Genomic DNA, 23,521 nt, shown 5'->3' with positions numbered 1-23,521 from the left:
AGTTGGAAGCCCAGAGCCTTTGATAAGCTGTTAGGAGACAGCCAGGGCATTACAAAGCCTGCAGGGAACCAGCCTGAGGGATTGCAAGAGCAGCACTGTGAAGGGAGCAGGCTTTCCTTTTCTTCCCTCCTGGCTGACCTCCAGCTTGTGGGATCCTGTAGGTTGTGTTTGGTAAATGCCTGGACACCTTGTTGCTGGTGACGGAGTGCAAGGTAGCCACGCTGAACCAGGATCAAAGCAATACCGCAACAGAGCAGGCATGTCAGTAGGGAATGAGGGGACAAAGCCACTCCCACTGCAAAGTTCTGAAGAAGACTTCCTGCAAGACCAGCATCTTGTGTTCCATCTAGACGTTTTGTCTGCTCTGGGTCAGCGGTGGTGATTGCCCAGTGCAGTGGTGTGGATAGGAGGGACATCCTAGAGGTGGAGGTGAGGAGATGGGACTGAGGGGACCAAGGGAGGCTTAGTTCTGGGCAGATGAGTGGACCCTTCTCTTGTGAGACTGCAGAGAATGAGGTATTTTGATACCCTCCTCACACACTCGATGTACAAGGGGAGTAAAGAGATGGAGAGGTCTGGAGTCATTGCTTACAGTGAGTACAAGGAGATGTTGGAGGATTAGGGGAATGTCTGCAGCTAATCTTAGCTACCCATTTGAGGTCATACTAATAAGCTTGATTGGCGTATCAAAGTACAATTTTGCCTCTTAATATAAACAGCAACCTTATGAGAGGTTGCATGCTTCCCATGAACATTATAGAAAATGTCACTTGAGACACATACTAAATTGTGTCTCTGTGAACTTTTACAGATTCAGCACTTCTGCTTTTGAATAAGGTGTACAGATTTCAGCAGGCTAGTGTTACCTCTGACAGCAGCTAGAAAAAGCTGGATAAATACAATTTAAAGGCATCAGAGAACTGTAGAAACAGTGAGGACTAGAGGGACTAAAATTCTAGAGAGGCAAGGACCACTCAGAGGTGACAATCAGCAGCTCTTTTCTCTCTTGGGAGCATTTGCCAATTCCAGGTGCAGGCTGAAGATTGGGAGTTGGCCCAGGTAGAGGGGCACTGATGGGAGAAAGAGAACGCATTTAGCAGTGTACAGGGCTAGAGTGACAGAAGTGGAGACTTGAGGGGTTTCATGCCTATGGCTGGTTTTCCCCACAAGACATTTGCTGAATTCCAAGTCTGTGCCAGTGTAAAGAGTCAGGCTGAACATTTCTGAAGGGCAGAGTACAATTTCCCTCATATTTAGAGTGCTTACAAAGCAAAGACCTGCCAAAGAGCCTGAAAAGAGAACCGTAAAGATAGGAAAGCCCCAGAGGGAGTGGGAAATTGACACTGGGCCTCTATACACCCTCTTCACCTGGGGCATTCACTGATTCTAGGAACAGTTAGAGGCTGGAAATCCAGGCTTAGTCCTTAGGAAAAGACTGCAGCTGAGGGACAGAGAAGCCAGCAGAGATTTTTGGAGCTTGAGTGACAAAATCAGAGACTTGAGTGGCCCCAAATGCATGGCTAGTTTCTCCTTCAAGATTTCCCCAATTTTGAAGATGGGTGGATTTGGAAGTCTACAGAACTGAATCTCCTGCAGTCTTTCAAGGAGGAGGAGATAAAGACATTTCAGGCTCTCAATTGAAAGCTTTCAAGGGCTTGCCCTAAAAACAGGGTGAACCAGAAGTAGACTGAGCCTTACCAGAACTGAGACTGAACCCCGAGTCCCCGAGTGGATTAAGGACTCCCTGTCTACCCTACTTGCCTAGCAGAGGAAAGGGGACCCTTTCTCTGGCAGATGATGACATCGTGTGGAGCCCTAACAGTTCTTTTATACCCATTTTCTGACATACAATAAAAAACTACTAGATGTGCAGAAAGGCAAGACCATATGCCTAGAATGAAGAGAGCAAAAACCAGACAATAGAAACAGATTCAAAGATAATCCAGACATTAGAGTTAGCATTAAGGATTTTAAAATAACTATGATTAATATATTCAAGGAAATAGAGGACAGAATGGATGAAAAGAAGAAGGATATTCCCAGAGACTTAGATTTTTTTTTTTTTAAGAATTAAATGGACATTCTAGAACTAAAAAATACAGAGTCTGAAATTGAGAACTCAACGGATAGGTTTAACAGCAGATTGGCTATACCAGTAGCCAAGATTAGTGAACTGGAAGACAGATCGATAGAAAATACCCAAATTGAAACAGAGAGAACCAAGAATCAAGGGGTGAAAAACTGGTAAGAATGTAAACCGTATTTGACACACTCAAAAGATCTAGCATATGTGTACTTGGAGTCCCAGAAGGAGAGGAGAGAGAATGGAGCAGAAGCAGTATTCATAGGATGGTTGAGAATTTTCCAAAATTGATGAGTTCACAGATTTAAGAAGCTGAATGAACCCCCAAGCAGGATAAAAACAGATTTAGCTCTCAAAATCAGTTAATCATTGCTTTGTATAAGTAATCCAGACATTATGTTCTTTTTAACCTGTTACTAGTTTTATGATCTTGAACAAGTCATTTGACCTTGCTGAGCCTTAGTTTCCCCATCTGTAAAAATGGGAATTAGATGAAAGACTGTGAAAAATTACCTTATAAACTATTAAGTTCTAAAGAGATACCAGGGGACATCACCATTATTATTCCAGCTTGACTGACTCTGGGACGGCCTGTTGGGGCAGGCTTCAGAGTTGTGTGCTAAACTCTGGTCAGCCTCTGTCCTCTGCCTTTTAAGGGGACTTCGGAGAGGGGATGTGGAGGCTGACCTCAAGGCGTAGGTCTCCTGTGAAGGAGCAGAAAGGTTTAGAATGAATCAAGCTTCTGGATGGGTTTGGTCATTGCTTGGCCCTCCCAGGAGCCTGGTAATCGAGAGATGACCAGGGTTGGCTTTCTGGGATCATGTGATCCACTTTGATCCAGTCCCAGCTGCACACCTTCCCTAGACCTGCCTTGATTCCACCATATCAGTCCTGCCTGTGACTGAGCCGGACCCCAGCCAGCCTCTGAGGTCCCAGAGCATTCCCTTATACTTGCCCCTGATTTAGGTCTGCATTTTCCACTCTCCTGCCCCCATTTCCTAATTGTGTCCAGTGACTGCAGGCAGAGCTCTTTAGTAACTGTGTTGCATTCAGTTATCTGGAAAACACTTGATAAAGTGTCTCAACTCGCATGGACTTTGTTATTGTGGAAGAGTTGTCACAGAAGAAGGAACAGCAGCCTGGACTGCAGTGAAGGCATCGGTCCTTCACAGATGAGGGGAGAGGAGAAGTTATCATGCTATAAAATGAGAAAGACGTAACATAGAAGTTCAGAATACAGGTTTTGGAATCAGACAATCTGGGTTTTATCTCTGGGCTCTGCTACATACCAGCTCAGTTTCTCCTTCTGTGAAATGAAGGTGATAGTCATACCTCACAGGCTTGTTGTGAGGTTTAAGTGAGCTTATATAAGTGCTCAATAAATAGTAGTTGCTATTAATACTAACTTCTAAAAGTTGTTTTGCCAACTAAGCTAAAGTTTATTCTTGAGCTAATGCATCATCAGCGAACTCAACAGGCTCTTGCATATGTACATAGCAAGGACATTTCTCTTACCAGTGACAACTATGATTTACTGCCTGCGTGTCTTTATTAGTTAAGGTAAGGATCTGTGTCTGGAAGTTTTGTCCTTTAGCAAAATAATTGGCTGATATTCCTACCAAGCTAAGCAAGGCCTGTACCATTCAAAAATGTTTTCTCTTCTCTGTTCTAACAGTTAAAAGAGAAGTGTTCTGAGTTGACTGTTGAGAATAAACACAGCCCTAGTAAGTAAAACTGCTAGTAGATTCACTTTTTAGAATATTTGCTTAGATTGCTACTGTTCCCTGCTCAGATCATCAAAAGCTGTTGGATGAGGAAGTAGTCAGTGGATTATGCTACCCCTGCCCATAAGTAAACATCTAAGAATCCCTTATTTCCAAGGACATTTTTCTTGAGTGTTTCTTAGAGTCTTAGAACTTGCAAGGATTTCTGCCAGAGTGAGCCTATTGTTGATTCTTCATAACACTTATCAATTGTTGGGTGATTATTTATTTACATGTCTCTATCCTCTTCCTGACTGCCTGCAACTTGAGGACCTGGAATCATGACTTGCTCATCTTTGTGCCTTTGGTTAGCAGAATGCCTGGCATGTAGTAACTGCTCAGTAACTGTTTGTGGAGTGAATGAATGCATCGTGTGTTGGACAGCACCCTTTTACCCCTCCAGGTTCATTCTCTGCCCCTCTTCACCCTGCTCTGGTCCCTGAGAGGCCAACCTGCAGATGACGTCAGCGGGCCCCCGGGGCCTCTGGCTTCTGGTTGGGTTTGGCCAATGACAGGAGATCAGAGGGAGAGAGGCGAGGGTATTTGTTCCACTGGCTCCCCCTCCTGTGGGGGTCACCATGTGCTGGTGTGTCCCTCAACAGAAGGTCACTTCTCTTGTCAAGGCAACTATTCTCCACGTTTCTCCTTCCACATGCTATGGCCTCTTCCTTCCCTTATCCTTTAAGGCCAAGGAGTGGTGAGACCTAGCACCAGGTCCCTGCACTGTCCCTGATTTTCCCTACACCCAGCTCACACCTGTATAATCGATCTGTTTGTAATTTAACCCTCCACAAATTATCCCGGTTGGAGTGTACCTTTTCCTTCCTGTTGGGAAGCAGCAAGCCCCAACTGCTTATGGAGATTTTAAGTTGTCTGAGCTGGACACTGGGGCCCCAGGCACTTATAAAGGTATACAGTGCAGTTCTTCAGAGAATGTGTGACATGGCTAGTCATTAAGAGCAATTGGATGCATGGCAGCTTTGGGGAAATAAATAGCAGTTTTAGAAACTATGCTCAAGAGAGGCTTTCTCCCACTGATAACTTGTAAGATCTTATTTTAGGCTGACTGACTGTTTTTAAGTCTCTGAGATTAGCCCTTATCATGGTTGTATGTCTGACTCAGCATGGGGCGTGCGAGAAGAGGAAGAGCTCAGGACCAAGTGTAATGAACGGGGATGCATACTTTAGGTACTAGCTTTGCCAACAGAAGACTTTGTAAGGAGTTACTTTGGTGTCTAATTCAGTGTTTAAATTTCTGCTCTTTGGGCTGTTTTTCTGTAGGTGATCATAAACAGCACAATCACACCCAATATGACTTTCACCAAAACGTCGCAGAAGTTTGGGCAGTGGGCCGACAGCAGAGCCAACACGGTGTTTGGTTTGGGGTTTTCCTCGGAGCAGCAGCTGACAAAGGTAACGTGGTCCTTTCCGCGGCGCACTCAGTCCTCATTAGGTCATCCCTGCTGAGGGACTGAGTGGTGCCGTTGGTGAGCAGGATTCCTCTCTGGACTTCCATGCCACCCCTTCTGGCACCGCAGGGCTGCCAAACCAGATGACCTTTTAGAAACACCAGGTTCCTTGAAAATGGTGACATCATTTGAGGAAGGAAAACATATGTGACAAATGCTGCTTCAGAGCCTGAGGTTGCAACATCAGGAAGCAGCTTTGCCAGTCGATCCTTCCCCACATCAGCCCTGCTCCCCGTGCCCAGGTCTCTCTGACAGCCATCAGCGTCGATGGCTCTCTGGTTGGAGCCCTTAGAGAGAGGGGGTAAGGCGATGCTTAATAGCAGGGCTTAACCTGGAATCCCCTCACCCCTTAAAATGTCACGCAGTGTTTTCTGTGTGTGTTGCTTTTTGTCTAGGGAGTGGGTTCATAGCTTTGATTCAATTCTCTGAGGGGTCTACGGCACACCTGTGGATAGTTAGAAAGGTGTTGAGGAGCAGATCTTGACTGACCACAGACTTGGAGAACCCCAAGATCTGTGGGAACAAACTGATGGTCTCTGAGAGGCCTCACCCAGCCAGTTGAAGGGGCCGAAAGCTTGTTTTAGGAAAATACGTTTACTTTTAGGGTGGCAGGAAAGCGCTGGGTAGGTATTAAGAATGTCTTGGCTGAAAGCAAGACTTGGCTGAAAGCAAGACATGACACAGGAACTTACTGGAAGAATCTCAGAGTCTCTCAAGGAGTCCTAGGGAGAGTTGAAAATCCAGGCCTTGGGAAGGGCTGGAGCTAGGCTGGCTTTGGGAAGCTCAGCCATAGGAGTTGTTTCGCTTTAGACTGGTTGCCTTGAGCGTCTGACTGACTGCTGGGCAAGTATTTATTGAGCTCCTGCTGTGCCGACACCGTGCTAGGCACTGAGGCAGAAATGTGGTCCTGTCCCCAGAGGGCTTTACAAAATTCCAGATTCCTAGGAATTGACAGGGCTGCTCCGGTTCCCTGTGTATACTGAGGACAGTTTTCAAAGAAGGGAGGGTTAAGGTGAGTCAGGAAGCCACCCTGACAGAGGCTTGCTAATTTTCACCTTTCATTTGTCTAGCGTATGTGCATATGTGTGTGCACAGACATACATACATTGGGTATAGTTATGGGAGACGTCTCTCCATCCCTGATCCCTCGGTCCCTGGACTGTGGTTCAGAGAAGCATCACGTCCCACAGCTCTGAAAGACGTGGTGTTCTAGCAGGCAGCACAGCAGAGTCCTGGAAGGCCTGCTGCTTCTGCTGAGAAGGTACATGGGAGGACTGAGAATCCTATGGCAATCACACCCTTGCTTCATTTGATTTGTGGAGAAGTGCGTTGGTTGGTTTGAGGCAGTGCTATGTGGTATAGAAGACGTTAAGTCAGTGTTTGGGTGGTGGGGCTGGCAGAGGCACACCAGTCCATAGGAAGTGTCTGTTCTGATGAGGATAAAGCACTGTTTGCTCTGGAAGAAGGAGCCTGATGTAATCAGCTTTCCACCAGGGAGCTGGCTGGTCACTTAGAGGTGTGATGCAGAATTGGGGACTTAGAGTGGGTCACTGTTGTTGGCAGTTGACACTCAGCAGGGTCAGAAGTCTTGGTGGCCGTGGAGAGCAGGAGTATGTGTTGTCAAGGCCACGTGGCGTCTCTCTCCCTGGCACCAAGGCCAGTGTGTCCATCAGCCTTTTGAGCAAGCGCTAGGCTGCCTGCAGGAGGAGAATGACTGGGGATCCAGAGAGCAGCCGTGCCTGCCTCCTAGTTTTAAGGATTCTCTTTGCTGCGAAGGGTGGAGACTTTGGAAGAGCACTGTCTTAGTCGTTCAGGCTATTATAACAAAATACCATAGCCTGGGTATTATAAACAACAGGAGTTGATTTCTCACAGTTCTGGAGGCTGGAAGTCTGAGGTCAGGGTGCCAGCCTAGTCAGGTTCAGGCGAAGGCCGTCTTTCAGGTTGCAAACTGCCAACTTCTCATTGCATCCTCTCATGGTAGAAAGAGAGCAAGAGAGCACTCTGGGGTCCCTTTTATGAGAGCACTATCCCTTTCATGAGGGCTCTACCCTCATGACCTAATCACCTCCCGAAAGCCCCACCTCCTAGTCCATCACATTGGGGGTTAGGATTCCAACATAAGAATTGTGGGGGATACAACCGTTCAGTCCATTGCAAGCATTCATGTGGAACGTGAATATTTTCAGGCTCTGGTTCCATTTGGGCCCATTGTTGTAGCCATTTCCCAGATCTATTTGTCACTAACCCTCTGACTTTATTTATTCCCAGTCCCTACCCGTGCAGTTCAGCCCTTCACCATTTCCCAGGTTTCAGTGTAGATCCCTACTCCAGGCGCCTCCCCTGTGCACACTGGACAAGGAGACGTTCCACGTCATGCCTACAGGGAGGGTTTCTCTTTTCCGTCATCCTTCAGACGACAGGAGTAGCATGAGCAAAATCGTTGACACTGGGCGAGGAAAGCTGCAAATGGTTCACTGTTAACAGGGTGTCCAGGTTTTGGGTTGGGGGGTTAAGGCTGGTGGAGGCCAGCCCTTGGAAGGCATTATATGTCATGCTACTTTCTGGACTTTATCCTATAGCCTGTGAAGGATTTTAAGCCAAGAAGGAAAATGATCAGATTTGCATTTTAGGTAGATTTTTATGGCATCGAGACAGATTAGGTTGTTCTAGTCCAGATCGGAGATGATGAAGGCTTGAGTAAGAGTTGGAGAGATTTAGAAGGTATTGAGGAGCTCAAGTGGCAGAACTTGGTGAGTGGACGTGGGAGGCAAAGACTCGGCAATGATGATAAATGGATGGTGCTGCCGTTTTCTGAAAAGAGGAAGAGGAACAGGTGCTGTGAGGATCAGAGAGAATTTATATAAAGTGGAGGCAAGTATGATGGTGATTTGTTGAAAGAATGATACCAGAACCTCTGTCCGAAGTGGGGAGTGGGAATTGCATGCCTTTTCCCTCTGAAGAAGTACCTGGTAGGGGGAAGAGGAGTGGTGGGAGCGCCCCCTCCCCTGCCAAGTGGCCCCTTCCCACACCTGCCTCATATCCAGACTCATAGGGTTGGAAGCCTCAGACCTCTGGAGAAGGGCGAGATGGGGGGTCTGCTGTCAGAGACACGGTGTTGGCCAGGCCCACCTCGGTCATGTGCCCCTGATCCCGCCCAGGGCCTGAGTTCTTCACTGAAGCCCAGGATGGTTTGAGAGAATCACTCCCAGCTGCCTGGACCAATTTCTTCCATCTTTGGAGGAATCAAAGCAGCTAGGAAGGATAAAGGGGAAAAGTTTCAGTGAAAAGAATTGAAAGAAGGGAGAACTCAAAACAAAAATCAGAACAAATTCTTAACGTTCAATTCTTTGTGCCTCTGAGAACTGGGGAGATGTTGAGCTGCACCTGCTTCTAAGTGTGGCCACTTCTGGTTTTTCCTAGACAGGAAAAAGTGTCCTGTCATTAAGGAGGAGTGCCCGTCTTCCTGAGTCACTCAGTCTCCTCTGGCAGCGAGGGAGTCTCCACTCAGTAACTGTGACCTGCCATTGTCACAAAGACTTATCAGATAAGGCCTCAGATGTTTCTTTTGTTCAAAATGTTCCAAATCCACTGTTCCCCTTCTCTTTGAAGGAATGATTAACCACACACTGATCAATTACTATGAAGGGAGGCTGGCCGTGTCGACACATGGCAATTAGCTAGCAAAGAGGAGCTTGGGCCCAAAGGGTTCCCAAGATGTGTTGCTGAGGGGACAGCTCTGGCTGAATATTCCTGACTCCACAGAGCAACCACCTGAAAGAGGAATTGGTGATCAAACACTATAACTAGGCTAGAAAAAGGAACGGCAGTGTGTATTTCCATTTAAGAACACTTTATACACAACTCGCTCTCTACCCCCAGAAGGAAAATAGATACCTTAGTCTTCACTGCTTCCATTATAAGGACCACTTCACACCACCATCCAAAAAGGATTACAGGGACACTTTCTGCTCTTTAGATAGGCTTTCCAAAAATGATAGAAGCTGTGTATTCGCAGAGGTACACTGGGCCTCATCTGTCCACCCACTGGAGAGGACGTAATACCCCAGCTACTAAAGGATGTTGAAAAGAGACTTGCATGTTCTGATCAAAGGAGGATTTTGTGAAAAAAGACGAAAGGAAGGAGAACCAAATGTGAGAATGAGCCAGTTGTTAAAGTTTAGATTCTTTCTGGCATCTGACCTTGAGATGTCACTGTTCTAAGTTTGGCTCCATCTCATTCATCACAGACAGAAGGAAACACATTCTGCCATGGAGGGGAGTGATCCAGGATGGCATTGCTAGTGCTCTGTGATTGATCTGTCTAAACCCTGACACACACAAGGCATTCGCTTTTACCCGTTTCAATGATTTCATCTGTAATTTGAATTTGTATCGTTATGTTCACTGCATTAACTCAGTGTAGTTGTAAGAACATTGCCCTGTCTCATCTCGTACCTTTCTGTCTCCTGAATTAGGGGCCAATTTTTTTTAATAGGGGATATTGATCATTCTTTTGATATGCTTTAGTTGGAATGCTTTTGGCTGCAAGTAACAGATAACCTAATCACAGTGCTTAAACAAATAGGGTATTCTTTTCATACAAAAGAGAAGTCCTAAGGCCGGAGATTGCCAGCATTGGTACAGTGGCTCCATAGTGTTGGGGCTGAGGGCTTTGCATGTTTTGTTTGTTTCTTTTATTGGCCTTTCCCTCATGGTGATAAGATGGCTTCTGAAGCTTCATCCATCACATCTGCATTCATGGCAAGAGGCAAGAGGCAGAAGGGTGGTTCCACAGTAGCCTCCCTGTAAACTCCCTTGGCAGACTTCTTCTTGGGTCCCATTGTCAGTCTTGGATCCCTAGGCCACCCTCTTCCACCCACACCCAGAGGAAAAAAAGGCAGGAAAGTAGGTTGCCATGACCAGCTTAGACTAGTTCTCATTCTCTACTACCCAGGAAATTTCCTGCTCCAGACAAATTTGAGGTTCTGTTGAGCTAAGAGAAAAGAAGAAATGGATTTTGAATAAGCAAGTAGGTAGCGTCTGCCACATGGTCTTCAGTGGCCAAGGCCAAAAAAAGCCACAAGTAAAATAAAACAACAGTCTCTCATTTTCTATCATGATAATGACGAAGATAATGATTTTGATTTTGACTAACATTATTACCACAAGTTTAAAAACTGCAGAAAATGATTCTAGTAAGTAAGGACATGAGAATTTGGCATATACTTCAGAAAGCTTTATGGTCTGAATATCCTTAGATCCATGGGTTTCATTTATTCTATTCTTTTTTTTTATTTTTTTTTTTATTTTTTTATTTTTTTTATTTATTTATTTATTTTTTAAAGATTTTATTTATTTATTTTTCCCCCAAAGCCCCAGTACATAGTTGTCTGTCATAGCTGCACATCCTTCTAGTTGCTGTATGTGGGATGCGGCCTCAGCATGGCTGGAGGAGTGGTGCCTCGGTGCGCACCCGGGATCCGAACCCGGGCCGCCGGCAGCGGAGCGCACGCACCCAACCGCTAAGCCACGGGGCCGGCCCTCATTTATTCTATTCTATTCTATCTATTCCAAGGAAATAATTGTCACTGAGTACAAAGATTTAGCTACAAGGATTTTCCTTGCAGCATCATTTATAACAGCAAAAACAAAAACACCAGCCTAAATGTCCAGCAGTAGGAAATTAAATGAACTCCAGTATATCCTTCAGGGTAATATTGTGCAGCAACTCAGATGATGTAGCAGAAGATCGTATAATTGCATGAGAATATTAATGTCATGTTGTTAATTGTGAAAGTAGCTATAAAATGGGATGTACAATATCATTCCATTTTTTAAAAGAAATATGTGTGATGAATGCATATATACAGATAGAGAAATAACAAGTTTATGTGGTTAGTGCTTATCTCTGGGATGGGACTACAGGTTTAAAAAAATATTTTTTTCTAAACTATACTTTCTAAATTTACAAGCGTATGTGCTTGTTTATAATGAGGGGGGAATATTAGGAAACTGAAGACTTAGAGGGGGTTTTTCACTGAAGGACAGTCGTCTGGCATCTCTCGCAGTGACTAGTCTTCTTTTCCTAACAGCTGGAGGCTGTGACGGGAAATGCTCTCCCACCTTTCTCCTCGGGTTTCTGGATTGCTTCCAGCTTTTCATTGTAAATAATGCTAGGATTAACTTCTTTATATTGAAGGCCTTTTTTTTCATATTCTCAATTATTTTCATAGACTAGTTTCCCAGAAGTAATATCACTAAGTCAGTGGGTAAGACCATTTTTTTTGCTTATGATAGGTATTTCCAAATTGCTTCTCAGGGGGCCTGTACCAATAGCCAATGCTCCAGAAATTTCTCACCAGCACCAGGTATTATCGTTGTATTTAGTGTTTGCTAATTCAGCAGGCAAAGAATGGTACCTCATTATTTCTATTTGCATTTCCAGCGAGGCTGAACGATCTTTTCTATAAGTTGTTTACTCGTATTTTTTTTTTATTTCTGGTGAGGAAGATTAGCCCAGAGCTAATATCCGTTGCCAATCTTCCTCTTTTTGCTGAGGAAGATTGGCCCTGGGCTAACATCCATGCCCCATCTTCCTCTACTTTATATGGGACGCCACCACAGCATGGCTTGGTGAGTGGTACATAGGTCCGTGCCTGTGATCCGAACCTGCGAACCCTGGGCTGCTGAAGCAGAGTGCATGAACTTAACCACTACGCCACTGGGCCAGCCCCCTACTCATTGTATTTTTTGTTTGTGAATTTTGCCATTTATATATTGGAGTTTTCATATTTTCCTTTTCATTTTGTACAGACTTTCTATACTGAACGTAATAGCCTTTTTTTCTGTTGTACTGGTCTAGCTGTAGATATTCCCCCAGGCTGTTGTTTCCCTTCTGATTTAGTTTTTTTCCTTTTATATTCAAAAGCTTGAAATTGTTATATAGTCAAGTCTGTCACTTTTGTGATTTTCTTTCGTTTCTTCCAAGTTTAGAAAATTACTCTCTCACTCCTCAAGCACAAGTTTGGTAAATGTTCGATTTTGTTTGCATACAGATTTTTTTAAGGTTTGTTTTTTAAAAAATACTTACCCCTTTAATTCATCAATAATTTAATCAAGCTACTGGTTTGTGGTAAGGATTTAAATTCATTTTCCCCCAGTTTACTACAGTTATCTCTATCATTATATGTTAAATAATCTTCTCCATTAATCTGTGATTGCTCCTTTGTCATAAGCTAATTTTTGTACAAATGGTAGGGCTATTTCCATCATGCATCTACTAATGCATGATAATATACATCTTCTTAAATGAGTATTTATTTAAAATTTATCTGATATTATCCTACCTCATTACGTTTTAAGCTTATTTTCTTTTTGACTCGCACCTGTTTGAATGTAAAACAAAATCCTCTATGGACTCAGAGTTTCTTTGAGGACAAGAACCAAGTCTTTCTTAAGTGTTTCAGCTTCCCCAGCACTGTCCCTAACACATCAAAATAATTAGTAAATATTTTTGAATGAATGAATTTGCCCTTTTGTGGAGCTCTTTTACTAAAGGTCATGGTTTTAAGGCTTTAGATGTCATTTTACTTGAAGAAACAAGTCAAATCAAGGCCAGAGGAGCTGTGCTTCCCTTTGTTGAACCCTTGTCAGACACCTAGCAGAGCCCTGTCTTTTGTCCTCCAGTGACCCGTAGACGAGCAGTATTATCCGTATTTTATAGATGAAGAAACTGAGGTTCAGAGTGGTTCATTTGCCTGCGTTTGAAAGGCTGATAAGGGTCACGGTTGGGCATCTTAGCTGAGGTAGCAGTTAAGCAGGTAAATCATAGGACACTGTAGCGTCCAGTGCTGGCGTGAGATGGCCTGTGTTCAATCCCAGTGTGACTTCGGCCAGTTAACAAAACCCACCTGTGCCCCATCTGTATATTGATAGTAGTAAGCGTACCTAAGGGTCCTGTGAGTGCATGGTAAGACTCTATATGTTATAACCACTCTTATTTCATCCCTATGAGCCAAGAATACATGTCCTTTTTTCCTTTTTTTAAGAGGTTCTAGGCTGTTATTATTTATAACGGCATTATCACCTTGAAGTCCTGTAAGGATGTGTGTTTTGATGTACATGTGACAGTTGCTCGTTGTCTCCCTTTTATAACTGAGAAGGAGGACAGTTAAACAAGGTAGCTGAGGAGAGCTGTGAAATCAGAACTTGTAATCCGGGCCCCTTACCCCATGTCTGATCTTCTGTCTTTGCCTTAAAGATTCCCATGGTCTATTTTATAAGTAATTTTCTTTTAAAAAGAGAGTGAGTACGATTTTGTTTTACATTTTGAGGTGATGGGGCTTCTCTTTACAAATGGAAAATCCGATCAATAAATGTTTAGCAACTGCTATGGGCAAGACTCTTGGCATTCCTGTTGGCACAAGGAGGTAACTGGGCATGTAGAATGATCGTGTGGAAGTCAGATCTGGGCCCAGGTGTGGGTTTACCATTTACTAGCCATGTGACCATGGACAAGTCTTAACCTCTCTGGAAACTAGAAATGAGAATTCCTGTTCTAGTTTGTCCTACAAACTAGAAATGGTGATGAGGAGCAAACGAGAGAATGTGTGTCAAGAAGCCGTTAAACTCCTTAACGTATAGACGTGGTTGTGCTGAGGGTCTGGGGGAAGAGGGTGGTAAGTATGCCCATCCAAGGCAAGGACTATGGGACAACAGGAAGGGCCACCATGATGGGTGTCAGGGCACAAAGAGAGAAGAGCCCATTGGAACTGAAGGTTTGTGCCCTGGGCTGAGAGTCTCCAAGAGTTGAGCTAAGGTCTGCACCATTTGGGGATGTTCAGGGTAAGGTAGGAGAAGGCAGACAGAATGGAGGCCCCAAGCTCTGTCCAGAGGCAACTTGTTCTATCAAAGCCTTACAAAACTTTATTTACTGACTTGTTTGCCATTGTCTCTTACTACTCAACTCTTGGCCCTCTGGGAGGCAGGAGCAGTATCTGATGCTGACACAGTGTACATGCCCCAGCACCCAGCTATGTGCACGGCCCAGTTCAGGTACAGTGGAAATATTTGTTCACTGAAAGGGGGAGTGGTGCTTGGACCATGTTTGGTGACTAAATGAGCATGACACTGGCTGATGACATGTCCAATCTAGTTTACAAGCAACTTTGAATAAGACCCCTGAGAGAAAGGGACCTGACAGAGACGGGAAGGATCTGTAAAAAACAGAGCACTTTTGATTTGGGAGCCTGGTAAAGCATTGAGAGGCTTGTGGGGAGAGAGCCAGCCCCGACCTTACTGAGCACAGCATGGGCAAGACTCAATTAGCAGGGGTGTCTATTGCGAACCTTGTGTGCTACAATTTTCTTCAAATCATATTTGACTTTGATACTAGGCACAAAACATTTAAAATAATACCTTTAAAATTTGCATCTTTTAATGTCTTAATAAGATTGAAAGCCTTTATGGTACCTGTGCATAATCTCTTCTGGGATAAGCTTCATATTGTGAAAGATGCCCTCCCTAGTTCCTAGGTTGATCCAATCAGGTCAGCTTAGGAAGCAGAAAGACGGGGCAGAATACTCCCAGACGCTGACCACAGTACCTCCTTGAGCTGCGTTCTCGGTTATCTGGCCGAGGAAGAGCTGTACCTTTCTTAGGTTAGGCCTGCACCTTTGACATGATTTTTTTTTTCAAGTGGCCGAGGTGTGCAAACCTGGAGCCTAGAGTTCGTTCATTCACTGAACAAGCCTGCTTGTGCCTGCTTTCTGCCAGGAGTGGAGGGCGGGTGCAAAGAGGAAAGGCATGGTCTCTGCTGTCAAGGAGTACATGACATGATATTTTTACTTAAAGGAGCCCCGAAAAGGGAGGGTTGGTGCCTTGTCCATCCTTGCTGGACCTCACATGGTTTAAGCAACAGGTAATGTGATTTTCCTCTGAGCTCTGGAATGGTTAAATATGAAGCCCTGTGGCTGTGGCTTTATTTACAGGCCTGTGGAAGCAACACAGGCCAGAACAGAAAAGCTGGCCTTTTCTGCTTCGACAGGGGCTTGGTTCACCAGTGTCTGTCGTCCAGTAGGGTTTCCCAAAGCAGACCACTGTTGTCGGCATTAGGAAGATACTCGGAGTGTAGCCTCTGCTCAGAAATCAATGCGTTCTTGGAAAAAGCCACTGAATTGCCGGTAGCCTTGCAACTTGCTAGATTTTTTTGTTTCTCAGCAACCACGTTTAGGTCTCTTTTGCCTTTTAATGCCAGCATTATCTATCACAGAATGTTCTTTGTTTGAACAGTGTAGTTGCTAATTAAAATCAGTTGCCTTGTCAGTAACTATAAGCCAGTGATTGATGTGATTGTCCTGGGATTTTAAGAACTTTTTTATTATGAAAATATTAAAACATTTAAAAAAAATAGAGAGCATAGTATAATAAATACCCATATACACATCACCTAGATTTAACAGTTGTTAACATTTGCCACATTTCTTCATCTATTTTATTGTTGTTGAAGTACTTTAAAGTAAATTACAGACATCAAGACATTTCATGCCTAAAAATGTCAGTATTTATCTCTAAAAAATAATGACATTTTCCAACATAACTACATCATTAGCACTTCTGATAAAATTAATAGTAATTCCTTGATGTCATCTAATCCAGTCTGTGTTCAGATTTCCCCCATTGTTCCCCGGAAGTCTTTTATAGTTGGTCTGTTTGGAACAGGATTGACTCATAGGCTACATGCTGCATTTTACTATTTTATATCTTAAGCTTTTAAAATCTAGAACAGTTCCTTCTCCCCAACTTTTTGTTTTTCGTGACAGTGACTTGTAAGAGTTCTTGGATCTTTTGATAGAGATTATGAAGTTTTTCATGGATTCTTTTTGTGGTACAGATAAATTTCTTTTCTTGTATTTGCATTAGTTACTGTTGACCAGAAGTGTTTGTTTTTAATACTTCATCATCAAACTAGCTTTAATAGCTTAGAAATAGGTTCAGATCTGACCTTGGCTAACAGTGTTTCCTGGAAAAGCATTCCTTATATTCCTTTCTTTCTAATCTCAAATAAGATTCTTCTTCTGGATTTATACAGAATTTATTGGCTTAAAGTGAATGCAAAATAATAAACGTAGGTTCTGAATATCAGCTGTGTATAAGGTTACGAAAAACCTCGTTAACTATTCTTTGTGTTCAGTTTGCAGAGAAATTCCAGGAAGTGAAAGAAGCGGCCAGACTAGCCAGAGACAAGTCCCACGAGAAAATCGAGACCCCGAGTAATCATTCCCAAGTAAGTGGTTTGTCCATAAAGTAAGTCTGACTGCGATCAGTGATGGAGATTCTTTGTTTCTTGTCACTTTTGACAAAAAATAGGGAATTTTAGCAGCAGGGCATTTTGAAGGCTTTTTCAACTATTAGCTGGCTCACAGTGAGATGGATGTGATATGTTTTTATGAGACTCTTGAATTTTTCAGGATACGATGATGTATTTTTGACAGGAAACAGTTGATGAGATTAGAGTTAATACGTGTCCCTGGCCTCTGACAGGCATTCTCTGGTCCCTGTGTTTAAATCCCAATGGCAAGGCAGCATGTCTCCCTTCTTTGCTGGGAGGTGAGATCTATATGAAGGATGCTTATTGACAAATGCAGGTGCCTTGTGCCCGTGAGAGAGAAAACTTGATTGATACCAGAGAGCCCTCATCTCTGTTGGCCTATTTTAACAAAGTCAGGTGGGAGATGGTGTTCCAACAGCTTTGGCTTAGCCAAAGGAGATGTGGCTTTGCCAGGAATTGAGTAGTCCCTCTACTTAAAAGTGTGATAAGTGACTAAAAGGGACCTATTTTAACCTGAAATAAAAACACCTGCATTCCTGATGTCTAGATTGGCATATGTAGTGGTGGGCGGAAGGCTTCACCTAGTGACAAGGTTATGTGTAGATAGACAGGGAAAGGGAGACATCAAGATCAAAGGTTTGGGATTAGGAATAGGCATGATGTAATAGCAAGACAGCCAGGAGTCTGCCTGGCTGGGCTGAGGTGTGCTGTGGGAGGAACAGAGATAAACTTGGAGATACTGTGAAAGACCTGGAATTCTTCATTAGTGGATAGTTTATTATTTCTTAGTTTTTTATTTAATTATTTATTGCTGGAAGTTGGCAGACATTGGAGGTGTTTTATGACTACGGAACAGGAATCGACATGAGGGTTGCATGTGGATGGTAAGGAAGTCAGGGAGTGATGGAGGGAAGGAAGACTGGTGGCAAGGAGGCTGGAGGTGGAGAACAGCTGGGCCAGAGCAGCCACAGGGATGGATGCCAGGGACAACTGGTAGGAAGAGGCCCGGGAAGCCTGGGCATCTCGAGTAGTCAGGATCAATACTCTAGACTTGACCGTCAGCCTTACAGCAGCCGTGGCTGAGGCTGCATCATACACAAGATGCCTCACATGGATTTATGGAGATGAATGTACATTAGACGTCAGGTGATCAAGAACTTTCCTGAATCTTTATAAATAATTTTTAGTATAAATCTAAATGATACTGTTAATTTAGTATACGAATTACTGTACTGAGTAATCTCTGAGGATCTATAAAATTGGGTACCTGAAATGGTCCATGGTCTAAAGAGTTTCTAATATACAATCTTTTTCTGAATACCACATATTATAGCAATATCTTTAAACTTTAATATCAGAATTTCTTTCTTCTTCTTCTTCTTTTTTTTTTTGTGAGGAAGATCAGCCCTGTGCTAACATCTGCCAATCCTCCTCTTTTTTTGCTGAGGAAGACTGGCCCTGGGCTAACATGTGTGCCCATCTTCCTCCACTTTATATGGGACGCCCCCACAGCATGTCTTGCCAAGAGGTGCATTGGTGCGTGCCTGGGATCCCAACCAGCGAACCCCGGGCCGCCGCAGTGGAGCGCGCGCACTTAACCGCTTGTGCCACAGGGCCGGCCCCCTGAATTTCTTTCAAGTTTTTGTTTTAATGTTTGTTTTCCCCCCAAAAGTGTTTTAAACCTTAAAAAATCAAGTGTACCCATAATATATTATTTTATATGTATGTGTTAATTATATATAGTTTTTTGCCTCTAAGCTTTATTTACCTCTAAGTTTTTATTTACCCTTCCTGATGTTTCCCCAGATGTAGAGCTCATCGTACATTTTTCTTTTTCTTTTTGTTAGAAATCATACAATTGCTTGGTTTCTTGAATCTCTAAGTAAATGAACACTTTGGCCAAGTTTTCCAAATATTTGAAGACTTTGAACAACCTCATTACAAATCATTTAATGTGGGTTTTTTTCTGACTATAAAAGCAATACATATTTATTGCAGAAATAAAAAATATGCCATACTATGAAGAAGAGAATAAGAATTACCTGCTTTCATACCACTCAAAGCTATTTTGTTAATATTTTGGTATATCTTCCTAATGTAGTTTTCCAATATATTTTATGTTATTCTTTTTAACTTTTTTTTTTTACTTAGATATGTTATGATCATTTTCTCATGATTTCAAATATCCCCTTTTCAAAACTATTTTAATGGCTAGACAGTATTCCAGTGTTTGTATCACAGCTTATTCCATTAACCTCCTATAATTTGGGACATCTATGTTGTTTCCAATTTTTTATTAATATAAATAACAGCATGATCAACGTTCTTGTACATCTTTGTGCATTTGATGTCTTCTGCAGAACCAATTCTTGAAGTGAAAGTATTGGGTTAAAGGTAGGAACATTTAAAAAGCTTTTGATGAATTCTGCAAACTTAGCCTATAGAAATGTACAATTCTAGGGGCCGGTCTGGTGGCGCAAGCAGTTAAGTGCGCACACTCCGCGTGGGTTCGCCGGTTCGATCCTAGGTGCGCACCAACACGCTGCTTGGCAGGCCATGCTGTGGCGGTGTCCCATATAAAGTGGAGGAAGATGGGCATGGATGTTGGCACAGGGCCAGTCTTCCTCAGCAAAAAAAGAGGAGGATTGGCAGATGTTGACACAGGGCTGATCTCCTCACCAAAAAAAATAATAAATAGAAATGAAATGTACAATTCTAACTCCCACTAAGAGTGAATGAGAATGATTTTTCCTCCCACAGCCTCACCAACAAAGCTTTGATGATTTGACAGAAGAAAAATATGTTATTGGCTTTTTTCATTTTGTATTTCTTTGCTAGTGATAGTAAATATTTTTTTTGTTTGTTGAGCCCATGCATTTCTTCTGTAAATGTCAATTGCGTATTCTTTCCTTTTTTAAAAAAATTAAAGTGTTAATCTTTTTGTATTGATTTTCAAGAACTTTATTTTTTCACATGCATATTTTTGAACGTATACAAAGCTAGGCAGAGTTGTGTGATGAACCCGATGGACCCGTAGGTCAGCTTTAACAATTAGGAATTTGTGACCAGTCGTTTTATCTACACCCCCTCTGTCTCCCCCTATATTTTAAAGCAAATCCCAGGCATCTTATTTCATCCATAAATATTTCAGTGTGTAGCACTAAAAGATGAAGACTCTAAGAGTTTTTTAATATAGGGAAGATATTAACATTCTGGTATTAGTATCTGCTGCAAATATTTTTTCCGTGTTTTTGTTTGCATTCCAATATTGTTTATGGCATTTTTTTGCAATGCAGAAATTTAAAGTGAGTCAAATTTATACCTCATTCCCTTCATGGTTCCTTCCTTTGCCTCTATGCTTACTGGGGGCTGAATAAGGTCTTTCTAAGATCTTCTCCAAGACCAAATGAGATTTCACCTCTATGTGGTATGACTTATCACAGAAAACATTTCAGGATATTCATAGCAATGCTAAATAGTAATGGAGACAGCAAACATCCATATCTGATTCCTGTTTTTTTGTTTTTGTGTGTGTGTGTGTGAGGAAGATCAGCCCTGAGCTAACATCCATGCCAATCCTCCTCTTTTTTTTTTTTTTGGTGAGGAAAATCGGCCCTGAGCTAACATCTGCCAAGCCTCCTCTTTTTGCTGAGGAAGACCGGCCCTGGGCTAACATCCATGCCCATCTTCCTCCACCGTACATGGGACGCCTGCCACAGCATGGCCTGACGAGCAGTGCATCAGTGCGCCCCCAGGATCCAAACCGCTGAACCCCGGGCTGCTGCAGCAGAGCGCGTGCCCTTAACTGCTTGCGCCACCAGACCGGCCCCCCAATCCTCCTCTTTTTGCTGAGGAAGACCAGCCCTGAGCTAACATCTATTGCCAATCCTCCTCCCTTTTTTTTTTCCCCCTTTTTTCTCCCCAAAGCCCCAGTAGATAGTTGTATGTCATAGTTGCACATCCTTCTAGTTGCTGTATGTGGGACGCGGCCTCAGCATGGCTGGACAAGTGGTGCGTCGGTGTGCACCTGGGATCCGAACCCGGGCCGCCAGTAGCGGAGCACGCGCACCCAACTGCCAAGCCACGGGGCCAGCCCCTGATTCCTGTTTTTTTAATGAGTGTGTTGATCTAACTCTCTGTAGCCCCAGGGTTTTTAAGTTGTCTCAGCTTCTAATACTTTTTCTCTCCTCATTCATTGTTTCTTGTTCCTTGTTGTAAATCCCTCCTCCCCTTTTAATCTGTGGCTTCTGTTCTCTATCATTTAAGGAGATCAGGTATCCAAGCTTGTTAGATTTGTCTGTAAAGTTGAGTGAAAAGGCTCTGAATGACGGCCCCGGCTGCTCTCTTGTCAGGACAGTGCACAGACTTTCTGAACTCTGTGGACACTTCAGGCCTTTTCCTTCGCTCTTGATCCTCTTTGTTATTAGTCTTAGCCGCACTCTGGTTGGATGTTGGTTCTCCCACACTCATAAACACACTTTCTCATGCCTGATTTGCTGCCGCTGTGAGGATGAGCAATAATGTGTGAAGGTGATTGGCTTTGGCCAGGAATCTGGGTGTGAAACCCCATCTTCTACTCAGGCATCCAGTGTCAATGGGACGGACGATGAGAAGGCCTCTCATGCGGGTCCTGACACACACCTGAAGTCTGAGAATGACAAGCTGAAGATCGCTTTGACACAGAGGTAAGGGTGTTTAAAATCCAGATGCTATTATCTCCAAGTTCAGCAGTTCCCTGAAGACTTTCCTGCTGGGTGGGGGTTCACGAAACTGAGAAAGGAGACTGAGTTCTGCTCAGAGCGTCATCCAGTCTTGTCTCCTGGCCAAAGGTAGACCACTGGCTTCATGGCTGTTCTCTGTCTGACAGACCACATCATACACAATTCATGTGTGTGAGTGTGTTGGTGTGAGAGAGAGTGACTGTGTTTGCATGCGTGTATGTGAGTAGTATGTGACAAAGTACATGAGTGTGTGAAAGAGTGTGTGTATGTGAGAGAGATGTGTCCCTGTGCTTGTGTTTTGTTTTGTTTTTTGAGGAGCCAAAATTATCATTTATTTGTATATGATAAGATTGAATCTTGAACATCCAGAAAAACATGTAAAAGCCTAAGAAACTATTAAAAATAATATAAAATCTCACACAAATCAATAGCTTTTTTATATACAAACATCACATAGAATATATATTTGAAGAAGAGATTTTCTTTACAATATAAACCAGAACCGTAACATACACAGGAATAAACTTAAGAAATGCAAAGATCTATGTGAAGAAAACTTTAAAATGATTTTGAGGACCATAAATGAATAATTTAACAAATAGAAAGATATATTCTGTTGGGAAGTGGTAGGAAGCCTTGATATTTTGAAAAGTATCAGTTTCCCTAAATTGATCTATAAATTTAATACAGTCCCCATAATGATATCAACAAGATTTTAGTTTTAATGAGCGCTTGTGTGGTTTTTTGTTTTTTGTTTTATGTTTTTTTTGAAGAAGAAGATTGGCTCTAACATCCATGCCCGTCTTCCTCTATTTTGTCTGTGGGATGCTGCCACAGCATGGCTTAATGAGCAGTGCGTCTATCCACTCCTGGGATTTGAACCTCGAACCCTGGGCCACCGAAGCAGAGTGTGTGAACTTAACCACTGTGCCACCAGGCGGCCCCTGTGCTTGTGTTTTTTTATCTTGAGAATGTGGCCCATTTCCCAAAGGCTAGGCTGGACTTCACGGTGTGGGCTCGCCCCGTTAGCACACTCAGAGCTGCTGTCTTTTGGAATCCTGCTCACCTGGCAGGGGGTTTGGCCAGGTTCCCCCAGCCTCTTTGTGGCTGAGAAGCTGCTCTCCTCAGAGTTGCCCTGTTTAAGAGCTGTATCATATGAATTCCCCCTTTTACAGATGACGAAACTGAGTCCCAAGTGGTAAAGCGAGTCCTTCCTTGCCCAAGGTCACATGGCTAGTAAATCTTTCCACCACCCCATACTACCTTCCTTTCAGGTAAGGCTGCAGCTGTAGTCTCTTCAGGAACCTTCCCTGAGGTGGCCAGTCATATCCCACAGCTGGAGCCACCAAAGGGTTGGCACCCACCTCTCCAACTCAGCTGGCCTGGCCAGTTCTTGGAACTTAATTCCTGTGATCTGACCTAGGAATTCCAGAAGGAACATGTGACCTTTAGCTTCAGCCACCTTCTTTGGATTGTGGGTTTTGTCAGGTACTTCAAAGGACAAAACTGTGACCAGTCTCTTTTCTTACTCATCAGGCAATTATAGGTGCTATTTTTAGTCGTTTAAGTCACAATGAGCTGCCTGAATAAAAATGTTTCAACCCTAAAATAAGTGTTTTTAAATCTCAATTTAATGAAGAAGTGAATTACAGGAGTGGCTGTGAAGCCATTTCCTTAAATTCTCCATCATCAACTCTAAAATTAATCAGGTAATATTTTACTGTTCTTCCAGTCTGTGGTATTTGAAACTGAAAGTATATATTTTCCAATCACATTCCTAAATCCTTGAGGCTGCGGGATGAAAGGTAATACAGATTATTCAGATACAGTTTTATTTACTTAAAAAAAACAAAAGCCTTTAGAGAGAACTCTCCTCAGCCAGGCGGTGTTGTTAGACGCCTGAAACGTTGTGATGGGCTTGTCATGCGCAGCTCTGCCTGTCACCTCAGGTCACATTCAGCACCACAGATACATGGACTCCAAGCAAGGAAACGAAAGGAGTGTCAAAAGCGAACAGCAACTGAGGGGACCCTGATTCCAGTTCATTTGTTTTTTAAAACTTCTTCACTGAACACATAGGATCAAAGATAAATACAAGGTTTTCGTGGTACCGTGGAGGTGCCCCTCAGCCCTGTGGTCTTGCCACGCCCCTG

General features: G+C 43.3%; 1 protein-coding gene across 2 annotated transcripts in view; it reads left to right on the top strand.

Annotated features, from left to right (window-relative positions):
- The window catches only part of HOMER2 (homer scaffold protein 2), an 84,144-nt gene that overhangs the window by 54,643 nt on the left and 5,980 nt on the right, over positions 1-23,521 (top strand). For both annotated transcript variants that reach the window (XM_087429016.1, XM_087429017.1), the window contains exons 3-5: positions 5,128-5,259; positions 16,510-16,602; positions 21,229-21,332. In XM_087429016.1, the coding sequence (XP_087285142.1) occupies positions 5,128-5,259; positions 16,510-16,602; positions 21,229-21,332 (329 nt within the window). The remainder of the gene's footprint in view (positions 1-5,127; positions 5,260-16,509; positions 16,603-21,228; positions 21,333-23,521) is intronic.

The sequence above is a fragment of the Ceratotherium simum genome, chromosome 3 (assembly GCF_057802395.1).
Source record: "Ceratotherium simum simum isolate JZ-2026a chromosome 3, ASM5780239v1, whole genome shotgun sequence".
NCBI classification, from domain to species: domain Eukaryota; kingdom Metazoa; phylum Chordata; class Mammalia; order Perissodactyla; family Rhinocerotidae; genus Ceratotherium; species Ceratotherium simum.
This window is presented reverse-complemented; position numbering and strand designations above follow the sequence as displayed.